General features: G+C 47.4%; 1 protein-coding gene across 1 annotated transcript in view; it reads left to right on the forward strand.

Annotated features, from left to right (window-relative positions):
* Positions 1-7474, forward strand: part of LOC123173682 (proline-rich protein 4-like) — a 13570-nt gene extending 6096 nt beyond the window's left edge. The window contains exon 3 of the mRNA XM_044589942.1: positions 7053-7474. Coding sequence (XP_044445877.1) covers positions 7053-7404 — 352 coding nt within the window. The 3' untranslated portion in view covers positions 7405-7474. The remainder of the gene's footprint in view (positions 1-7052) is intronic.
* Positions 7475-11162: the final 3688 nt, after the last annotated feature.

The following is an 11162-nucleotide window of genomic DNA, read 5'->3' on the forward strand; positions in this document are numbered from 1 at the left end:
TGGTTTTCCCGTGTGTCCCGTGCACACCACTAAAGCTACATAAGTTGTTCTTCAAAAAAAAAACTATATAAGTTGTTCGTTTCGGTTCTTCTTAGACGAGCTGGGTTTATTTTTTGCAAAAAGATCAGATTTATTATAAAGATTCCCCACAAAACCGCCTGATTGTGCGACGCTGCCGATGTCATTTGCTGCTAGCAATGGGGGTGATTATGGGGGTGTTGCTGAAACACCTACCCACCCGAAGTGCGGAAGGTTCGATCGTGTGTGTGCGTGTGGAAGGACCATTCAAAGATGCTCCGTTAAATTTAGATGAGATGATTCCAGTAATACACTACCATGTTGTTCCATCGGCGTCCTCCTCAGATGCACCAAACGATCATCGACGTCCTCCTCCGGGGAGGATCGCCTGGAGCAATTAAACTAATAAGTTGGAACTGTCGGGGTCTCTTGGGAACCCCGACAGTTCTTTTGCTTCTGGACATCCAGAGGTGACATAATCCAGATGCGTTTTTTCTGTCTGAAACGCATTTGGATGAGGATAGGGCAGCTTGAGAAGGAAAACGAGGATGGATTACAAAATCGTTGCGCCAAGCCTTGATGGAAGGAAAGGTGGTTTGCTTTTAGTCTGAAAGAAGGAGGTGAGGATCTACTCCCAGACTACCACTTTTAGTGTCATCAATGTGATGGTGGAGGAATCAAATGGAAGAGAATGAAGGCTTTAGGGATTGTATGGGGAGCCGAGTTGGGATCATACGTACCAGCTAATACTTGCATGCTCAATCTAATCTCCTGTGGGTGGTCATTGGTGAATTTAATGAGATTCTATTCTCTTCAGAAAAGGAGGGAGGTGCGCCACGGCAGCAAGCGCCAAGATGTGCTTCGAAAGGCACATAATCTTCATCTCCTACAGATATCTGCAACACCTGCTGATTTTAATTCCCTCATGTGCAGTTGGTAAATCCTACTCGTCTTTTTGCTATCTAAAGCTCGGAGTCGTTAAGGTGCATGAGGGTTTGCCTCAAGTTTGGAGCAAGTTTTGCCATCTTCAAGTATTAGATTCTTTGTCTGGACGCTGCTGCAGAACAGACTTTGGACTGCAGATCGACTGCTTGTGAGAGGCTGGATCATCAGGATACTTGCTCCACTTGTGATCAGGTGCTTGAGTCTGCCCACCACCTGATATTCGGTTACCCCTTCGCCAAGCAGGTCTAGACTGCATACCAAAATACGTGACCACTGGCAAGCTAGGCAGAGCTGCGCTCAACCTCTGTTGGGACCTGGTGGGAGACGATCCTGCCTCTCAGGAAAAAAGGAGAGGGCACTGATGATTGCACCTTCTCAGCTTACGTGGCATGCATGGAACCTCTGGAATGAGCGAAATCGAAGAGTTTTCAAAAATCAGCAAATGAACCCTGTGTGTGTTCGAAGATTAACGATGAGATCAGCCTCTTTGATGAGGCATGGGAGCAATAGGTTTTTTTGTACTGGGTCTTTTATTCTTTTTTCAGCTTTTCCTAGTAGCTTCACTACTAGTGTAAAGTTTTCCCCCTCCTTAAATGAAAAGGCATAGCACCTGCCACTAGTAGGAAAACACCTAATAGTCCCGGTTTGTAAGGGCCTTTAGTCCCGGTTCATGAACCGGGACTAATGGGTCGTTACTAATACCTCCACCCATTAGTCCCGGTTCAAACACGAATCGGGACCAATGTGCCTCCACGTGGCCCTGTGCGCCAAGCCCAGTCAGGGGGCCTTTGGTCCCGGTTGGTGGCACCAACCGGAACCAAAAGTCCATGTTTTTTTAGAAAAGTGGCTGCTTTATGGGTTTTGGGGGTTATTTTTAGGTTGTTATTAGCTAGCTAATAGAGAGAAGTGTCCTCTCTTATATCTTCGTCCTTGGTTTACCAACGCTGCTGCTATATATGTTCACTTCACCCGCTGATATAATAACTCATGCATGCTCACATCATACATCATCATATATGATAACAAGTCCTACTAATCATGCATCATCATACAACTTCTACTCATTATTAATAATAAGTCATACGATCATCATCCTCATAGTCATCGAACCCAACCCTACATAATTGTTCTTAGCACATGATCATCAGTATCAGGTAGGACATGACCTAAACACCCTTAAGGTAAAATAGCATAAAACAATATAGACCCTGACTCTTCATTATGAAGAATGGCGATCATCATGTCTCCAATTCAGATCCGAAGCAATAGGGATTGTTTCTTGAATCGGGTCCTTTCTCGAGAACAGGTTTGTCTCGAAGAATTGAGTGGGAGGATGGTGGAGACTTGATGAGGTTATTGAACCGTCACTTCAACTAGTGTGTAGTAGGGCACAGGAAGTTGTTCCTGTGTCACCTACACCAACTGAAGTAGAAGCTTATGATAGTGATCATGAAGTTTCGGATCAAGTCACTACCGTACCTCGTAGGGTGACAAGGATATGTACTACTTCAGAGTGGTACAGTAATCATGTCTTGAAGGTCATGTTGCTAGACAACAATGAACCTACGAGCTATGGAGAAGCGATGGTGGGCCCAAATTCCGACAAATGGTTAGAAGCCATGAAATCCGAGATAGGATCCATGTATCAGAACAAAGCATGGACTTTGGTAGACTTGCCCGATGATCGGCAAGCCATTGAGATAAATGGATCTTTAAGAAGAAGACGAACGTGGATGGTAATGTCACCATCTATGAAGCTCGACTTGTGGCGAAGAGTTTTTCACAAGTTCAAAGAGTTGACTACGATGAGATTTTCTCATCCGTAGTGATGCTTAAGTCCGTCGGAATCATGTTAGCATTAGCTGCATTTATGAAATCTGGCAGACGGATGTCAAAACGAGTTTCCTTACCAGTTTTCGTAAGGAAAGGTTGTATGTGATACAATCAGAAAGGTTTTGTTGATTCTAAGGATGCTAAAAGGTATGCTAGCTCCAGCGATCCTTCTAAGGACTGGAGTAAGCATCTCGGAGTTGGAATGTACACTTTGATGAGATGATCAAAAGATTTTGGGTTTATACAAAGTTTATGAGAAACTTGTATTTCCAAAGAAGTGAGTGGGAGCACTATAGAATTTCTGATGAGTATATGTTGTTGATATATTGTTGATCAGAAATGATGTAGCATTTCTGGAAAGCATATAGGGTTACTTGAAAGGTGTTTTTCAATAGAAAACCTGGATTAAGCTACTTAAACATTGAGCATCAAGACCTATGAGGATAGATCAAAAACGCTTAATGGTACTTTCAAATGAGCATATACCTTGACATGATCTTGAAGGTGTTCAAGATGGATCAGTCAAAGAAGGAGTTCTTGCCTGAGTTGTAAGGTACGAAGTTAAGACTTAAAACTCGACCACGGCAGAAAAGAGAGAAAGGACGAAGGTCGTCCCCTATGCTTTAGACGTAGGCTCTACAGTATGCTATGCTAAGTACCGCACCTGATGTGTGCCTTGCCACTTGCCTGGCAAGAGAGTACAAAGGTGATCAAGGAGTGGATCACCAGATAGCGGTCAAAATTATCCTTAAAGGAATAAGGATAGGTTTCTCGGTTATGGAGGTGATAAAGAGTTCGGCGTAAAGGGTTACGTCGATGCAAGCTTTAACACCTATCCGAATGACTCTGAGTAGCAAACCGGATACGTATAGTGGAACAACCATTTGGAATAGCTCCAAGTGGAGAATGGTAGCAGCGTTTACAATATGACCTAGAGATTTGCGAAGTACATACGGATCTGAATGTTGCAGACCCGTTGACTAAAACCTCTCTCACAAGCAGAACATGACCAAACCCCAGATCTCATTGAGTCTTAATCACATGATGATGTGAACTAGTTTAGTGACACTAGTAAACTCTTTGGATGTTGGTCACATGGTGATGTGACCTGTCAGTGTTAATCACATGGTGATGTGAACTAGATTATTGACTCTAGTGCAAGTGGGAGACTGTTGGAAATATGCCCTAGAGGCAATAATAAATTAGTTATTATTATATTTCCTTGTTCATGATAATCGTTTATTATCCATGCTATAATTGTATTGATAGGAAACTCAGATACATGTGTGGATACATAGACAACACCATGTCCCTAGTAAGCCTCTAGTTGACTAGCTCGTTGATCAATAGATGGTTACGGTTTCCTGACCATGGACATTGGATGTCATTGATAACGGGATCACATCATTAGGAGAATGATGTGATGGACAAGACCCAATCCTAAGCCTAGCACTAAAGATCGTGTAGTTCGTATGCTAAAGCTTTTCTAATGTCAAGTATCATTTCCTTAGACCATGAGATTGTGCAACTCCCGGATACCGTAGGAATGCTTTGGGTGTACCAAACGTCACAACGTAACTGGGTGGCTATAAAGGTGCATTACAGGTATCTCCGAAAGTGTCTGTTGGGTTGGCATGAATCGAGACTGGGATTTGTCACTCCGTGTAAACGGAGAGGTATCTCTGGGCCCACTCGGTAGGACATCATCATAATGTGCACAATGTGACCAAGGGGTTGATCACGGGATGATGTGTTACGGAACGAGTAAAGAGATTTGCCGATAACGAGATTGAACAAGGTATCGGTATACCGACGATCGAATCTCGGGCAAGTACAATACCGCTAGACAAAGGGAATTGTATACGGGATCGATTGAGTCCTTGACATCGTGGTTCATCCGATGAGATCATCGTGGAACATGTGGGAGCCAACATGGGTATCCAGATCCCGCTGTTGGTTATTGACCGGAGAACGTCTCGGTCATGTCTACATGTCTCCCGAACCCGTAGGGTCTACACACTTAAGGTTCGATGACGCTAGGGTTATAAAGGAAGTTTGTATGTGGTTACCGAATGTTGTTCGGTGTCCCGGATGAGATCCCGGACGTCACGAGGAGTTCCGGAATGGTCCGGAGGTAAAGATTTATATATGGGAAGTCCTGTTTTGGTCACCGGAAAAGTTTCGGGTTTTTCCGGTAACGTACCGGGACCACCGGGAGGGTCCCGGGGGTCCACCAAGTGGGGCCACCAACCTTGGAGGGCATCATGGGCCAAGTGTGGGAGGGGACCAGCCCCAGGTGGGCTGGTGCGCCCCCCCACAGGGCCCAAGGCGCAAGGGAAGTGGGGAAGGTGGCAAATCCTAGGGCAGATGGGCCCTAAGGCCCACCCTAGGTGCGCCTCCCCCCTCTCCCCCTTCTGGCCGCACCAGATGCCATCTGGGGGCTGCCGCCACCCCTGGGGAGGGAACCCTAGAGGGGGCGCAGCCCCCTCCCCTCCTCCTATAAATAGTGGGGGTTTTGGGGCTGCCCAAGACACGAGAACCTCTCCCTCTTGGTGCAGCCCTACCTCTCTCCCTACTCCTCCTCTCCCGCGGTGCTTGGCGAAGCCCTGCAGGATTGCCACGCTCCTCCATCACCACCACGCCGTTGTGCTGCTGCTGGATGGAGTCTTCCTCAACCTCTCCCTCTCTCCTTGCTGGATCAAGGCGTGGGACACGTCACCGGGCTGTACGTGTGTTGAACGCGGAGGTGCCGTCCGTTCGGCACTAGGATCTCCGGTGATTTGGATCACGACGAGTATGACTCCTTCAACCCCGTTCTCTTGAACGCTTCCGCTTAGCGATCTACAAGGGTATGTAGATGCACTCTCCTTCCCCTCGTTGCTGGTTTCTCCATAGATAGATCTTGGTGACACGTAGGAAAATTTTGAATTTCTGCTACGTTCCCCAACAGGAAGGACCACGTGTGCCCGCCCATTGTGTAAATGCACGTCGTCGGCAAGCTCCTCGCCATGTTCACTCAAGATGACGCCATCATGGAATCCCTACCCGCATCACCAATGTCTGAAGAAGTGCACCATTTCGCGTCAGGCAGAGGGGCAGACACTGGTTTTTTGTATAGGATTATCCTAGAGGTGGACCACAAAAATAAATTAAGGTGGGGCAAAGTCTTAGTAAGAATTGTTTTGATGCGAATCAAAGGAGTCAATATACACGAACAATGCACACTACAAACGAATAACCAAATGCAAACATGATTCAATAGGATTTTTTTTTGAAATTGCATGCTATGTTTCCCAACACATTGCCCCTATGAGGACTAAAACCCCAACCTATCTATTAGCTGGAGCCAAGCCATGAGGATTTCCCTCCTTAAAGCCAGTCGTCTGCGAGGTGGAAGAGAGGCGGAGCACTTTTTGTCCTCTGGCCGGCTGATCTGCCAGAGACTCATCCCCCTGGGAAAGGGAATTCGAAGTCATCGTCATCACCAACACTCCGATCATCAGTGGGACCAATGCATATTAATCTTGTGAATTTAAATATAGTTCAATATTAATATAGTTCATTGGGACCAACATTCTTGAGGACATGGGAGAAACATTGTTACCATTAATCTTGTGAATTTAAATATAGTTCAATATTTTGATATTAGGTTGTGATGTAATTCTGTAGTGGTGATGTGCGAACATCGACTGCATATCACTTGATCAACATAAGCCTAGAGGAGAGTATTTTTTGATTAGTTTATCTATGGTAGATTGTTGGAGTGACCGAATTACCAAATCCTAAGTTTATGAATTAGTACGAGGGGCTGTTGGAACCCCAAAGTTTATTGTTATGGTTAGATGCTATCTTAATTATTCTCAATGAATCTTGATGAAAGTGAGAACAACACATTACTATAGGTTCCACCGCACAACAAATTATCAAAGCAATGAATGTTAACTCAATAAACAAGATGAAAGTAACTTGATGAAACTACCATGTGTCCTCGAGAGTGATTTGATCCATATAACTAATAGAATTCTTGTTCTTTTTCGCGGGGATATACAACTATCAACTGCAGAACAAAATATGTACGATTGCAACCGGTTTTATTATATTGAAAGATTGAGAAGTTTTGATGTTATCATGCCACCTAGCTCTAGTGCTCAAATGCTTCTAGCTCTGATTGGTTGTAAGATTGCTTTCAAATTAAGTTTCTAAGCAGCCAATCCACGGCGCTAGCTCCAATTCTTGTTGCTTTTGCCATATAAATGCGCTGCCTCCAACGCGCCGTGCTCCGGCCAGGAGCCATCCAAGATCGTGCCGGTGTCCGAGGGCACCACCTTCGGCATCATGGCCGGCGCCAACACTGCCACGCCGTCCGCGGCGTCGCCTGAGTGCGCGTCCATGACCCTGTGCGGGCCGATCAAGAAGCACATCATCGAGCACTTCCACCACAAGAAGCCCGTGCTGCCCAAGCCGGAGCCCAAGCCCCAGCCCCACCCGGACTACGGCCCCGTGCCCAAACCCGAGCCCAAGCCGCAGCCCCAGCCGGACTACCACCCCGTCCCTCCCACGCCCACCTATGGCGGCGGCGGCGGTGGTGGATACCACGGCCACCACTGAGTCTGGTCTGCCACTGTCCGGCTAAGCACCAAAATCTCATCACCGGTTACATGATCAGTGTCAGTGAGTGATCGACATTACTATTTATCATCAGTTGCTTGCGTAGCCGCTTGGGTATTTTTTGGTGGTCTTCTGCCATTCGCTACCACGTTTTAGTATCTGCACTGCATAGTCGAGAGTTCAGAATAACATTTGTGAGGAACTTGTGTATAAGAAGTTACTGTGAATCAAGTAATGTAATCAAGTCCATTTGAGCCAACGCAAAGTTCCTTCCTAGCTCGGCCTCCACCCCTTCGTCCCATGTGCATTGAGTAATAGTGATTTCTTATTCGAGGAAGTGACTTTTAGAATTTTTATTTGACATCTTTAGAGCATCTCCAGCCACGCCGCCAACAGGCCCTCCCAGGCTATTTTTTCACGCCGACGCCCAAATATCGGCCCAGTCGCGCCCCTGGATCCTGTTTTTCGCCGATTTGGGCCGAAATTGGCGCCGGCGTACCCAGACCAAATCCGGTGCGCTGGGGGGCGCCCAGAGGCACCGGGACGAGCGATTTTGGCGCGAACGCACTGCGGGCCCGCCGAGTAAGCGACACTCGCCTCGTAGTCCTCACAACGCCTCGGTTTCCCGCGGGGAATCAATGCCAAGGCTGCCGCCGGTCAGCCTTCCATTGATTCCTCACGGGCGGCACGGCGATGCCCCCCCCTCCCGCCATGCGTACACATGGCGCCCAGCTATAAAAACAACGCCTCTCCCTCGCCTCTGGCCACACCCGCCCATACCCGCCGCCGAGCTCTGCCTCTCCCCCCGCGCGCGGCTGCCGAGCTCTGCCTCTCTCCCCGTGCCCACCCGCAATGATGGCTGAACGGTTCCCCGACGATGGGGCAGCGGCCAACTGCTTCGGCCGCCGCTCGCTTCATGAGTGGGAGGCGTACTTGCTCTTCGAGGCCAACATCCCTGTGTTGGGGAACGTGGTAATTTAAAAAAAAAATCCTACCATCACGCAAGATCTATCTAGGTGATGCATAGCAGCAAGAGAGGAGAGTGTGTCCACATACCCTCGTAGACCGAAAGCGGAAGCGTTATTTAACGCGGTTGATGTAGTTGAACGTCTTCTGGGGCGACCCTGGGGCCGGCGGCTGGGAACCCGAACGGCCCCAAGCCGATTTTTTCACTGGGTCGCCCCCAGGTGGTGATTTTTCGAGCCCTCTGGGGGGCCAACGGCTGGATATGCTCTTAGAGAGCACACTTTATCGAAAGACAGAAGAAAAAAAGAGAGAGAGTTGCATGTAAAGTTCACGAGAGAAGTATGCGCTGCATGCAAAAAGAGAGAGGGGCCTGCACTATGTCTCAATCTGACGGGAGATGGACAAAAAGAACGTCACATCAGTTACAGTCCCTACTAGTCCTAGCGGCAGGAGATTAAGATTTGAGAGCTGGCGCCAGTTGCTAATTTTCCATCGATGCACACATCCACATGGAACTGAGCACAGAATGGATGGCTACGATAGCAGGTACCACGAAGGATGAGCTACAAAAAACTGCACTCCCCTTGAGCCAATGGAATTACTGAAGCCGTTCGAGTTGATGGATGATTGGGTATGACGATGACAATGGTTTTGCCATGCATTCCGTAGTTTTTTGTGACCATCATTAGTTTCAGTCGATTTTCAGATATGTGGACTGAAATTCTGGCTAATGTGCAAATGGATTTTGTGATGGACAACTCATGGCATTCACGTCAAAAAGAGAATGCTAGCCACTGGTCCACGCTTGAGAGCGGACTAATTTGGAAAAGGTTTATCTAGGGCACATCTACATGTGCTTTAGTTATTGCATATCTAAGTGATTCAATCAAACTAGAAAGAAATTGTGAGTGGGTACCAGAGCTATGGCCTGGTCCAGCTCAAGTACACAGACGGGTATATCTGGCCCAAACAGGTAAAGACCAAACAACCAGTACCACTTGGACAGAAGGGCGCGGCTGCTGCCATATGCAGATAGATCAAGACGTCTACATTGGTGCATCGGCCGTCGTTGTGAAGGGAATTAGCGAAGCAGCTAGCAATTCTGGAAGCGCTAGCCTGCCGAGAGGGCCTAGCTTTGGCGGAGGATCTTTTTCTTTCAAAAATTGTAGTTGCTCCTGCTTCTCAAACGGTGGTGAAAAATGACATACAACAAGGAGCAATTGGAGTCTATGGAGCAATTAACAGAGAATTCAGGGACCGAAGGATTCAGTTCCATAAATGTTCTTCAGTTTATAAGCGCACAATTTTAACTTTGAGGCCCATACCCTTGCAAAACATACTGTTGGTTTAGATGTTGGTCGTCATGAATGTTAGGAAAACCCTTATGATCCCGCTGTAATTCATGTAAACCTTGGTTTGAGCAATCAATAAAGTGTGTATTGCCTAAAAATCCAAATGATAACGTCCACACGTGTGGCATATTTGCACATCGCACACACATCTTGATCCATCTTGATTCTGTTTTGCATGAATCCTAATGGAATCTGAGTGCCACGTAGGCATAGTGTGTTGTGTGGGCGTTAGAGCACTTGCCCACCCGACCCGCTGCGCGCAGTTACCAGTTGCGCCATGTGGGCGAACCAGTTCCCGCCCACATAGTCACCAACCAGCCCACGCGCTTGTGGGTGAACTGCTCTTCGCCCACAGAACGCTCGTACGGTGATAGATGACAACTGCAGTTGCACGTATGCGGCAACTAGGTAAACACACATAACAACTAGGATTTGTTGGTAGATGGCAACTGCAGTTGCGCGTTCGTGGCAACCAAGTAAACACACACATAGCAACTATGTGTAACCATACATGGCAACTATAGTTGGACCACACGTGGCAACTACTTTTTTTACCACATGTGGCAAATAGTTAATCACGCAGGGCAACTATGGTTTGATTGCACGCGGCAACTACAATAAATTTGACATGGCAACTATATTTATCCAAAACAAAGAGAGTTGCAATGCTTTTACAACTACATTTGCCATCCCGGATGGCAACTAAAGCGGCATCCCACAGCTAACAAACGTAGCTGCGCCGGGATGTGTGGCAATTTTTGCTTTGTGCTATACACACAGGATGGGATGAGTAGTACTTGTTGGGCGTGTGGCACGAAGTAGCTACGTCCACACATGTGGGCAGTTCTAATATTCGCCCACACATGACCCGTGTGGGCTGCCTCCTGCTTACGCCACACACGGTATGTGGGTGGTTGTTTAGTATGCCACACGTGTGGACGTTATCAGCGTCCTAAAAATACTCGGACAGGAGACATCTTAGCTACGGTTTGGCGAGAAGATGTCGTCTGAGAGGTTTTTCTTCCCATTTATGCGGATGGAATATTGAACATTTTTCCTAATTTCGGCCTGTCTGTTTTTTTATTTTGCTTCAGGTCGTTTTTCCTGCCGCCAGTTCCGCAGGAATCTCAACACTTGAGCGGCTGTATCATTTGAGTTTCCCGTGTGTGTGAGTACGGGGATTTTTATTGTTGGGCCCTTTTTCATTTTTGGGTTTGTGGGTCGCCCATCTAGGTTTGTTTCGGTGCCCTCACTTTTTTGTCACGCTTGATAGCTGAGGAGGGGTCTAGAAAGGGGAGGCTGGAGGGGGCGGATACGGTGGAGGAAGTGGGGTGCCTCGTCGGTGAATCAGCGCCAGGGGCTGGTTAGATTCCATGGAGCACGGAGAGGTGCCGACGAGTAGTGTTGGTAGGAGGGATTCGTGTTGCCCGGGAATGACGG

The sequence above is a fragment of the Triticum aestivum genome, unplaced genomic scaffold (assembly GCF_018294505.1).
Source record: "Triticum aestivum cultivar Chinese Spring unplaced genomic scaffold, IWGSC CS RefSeq v2.1 scaffold133450, whole genome shotgun sequence".
Classification (NCBI taxonomy): domain Eukaryota; kingdom Viridiplantae; phylum Streptophyta; class Magnoliopsida; order Poales; family Poaceae; genus Triticum; species Triticum aestivum.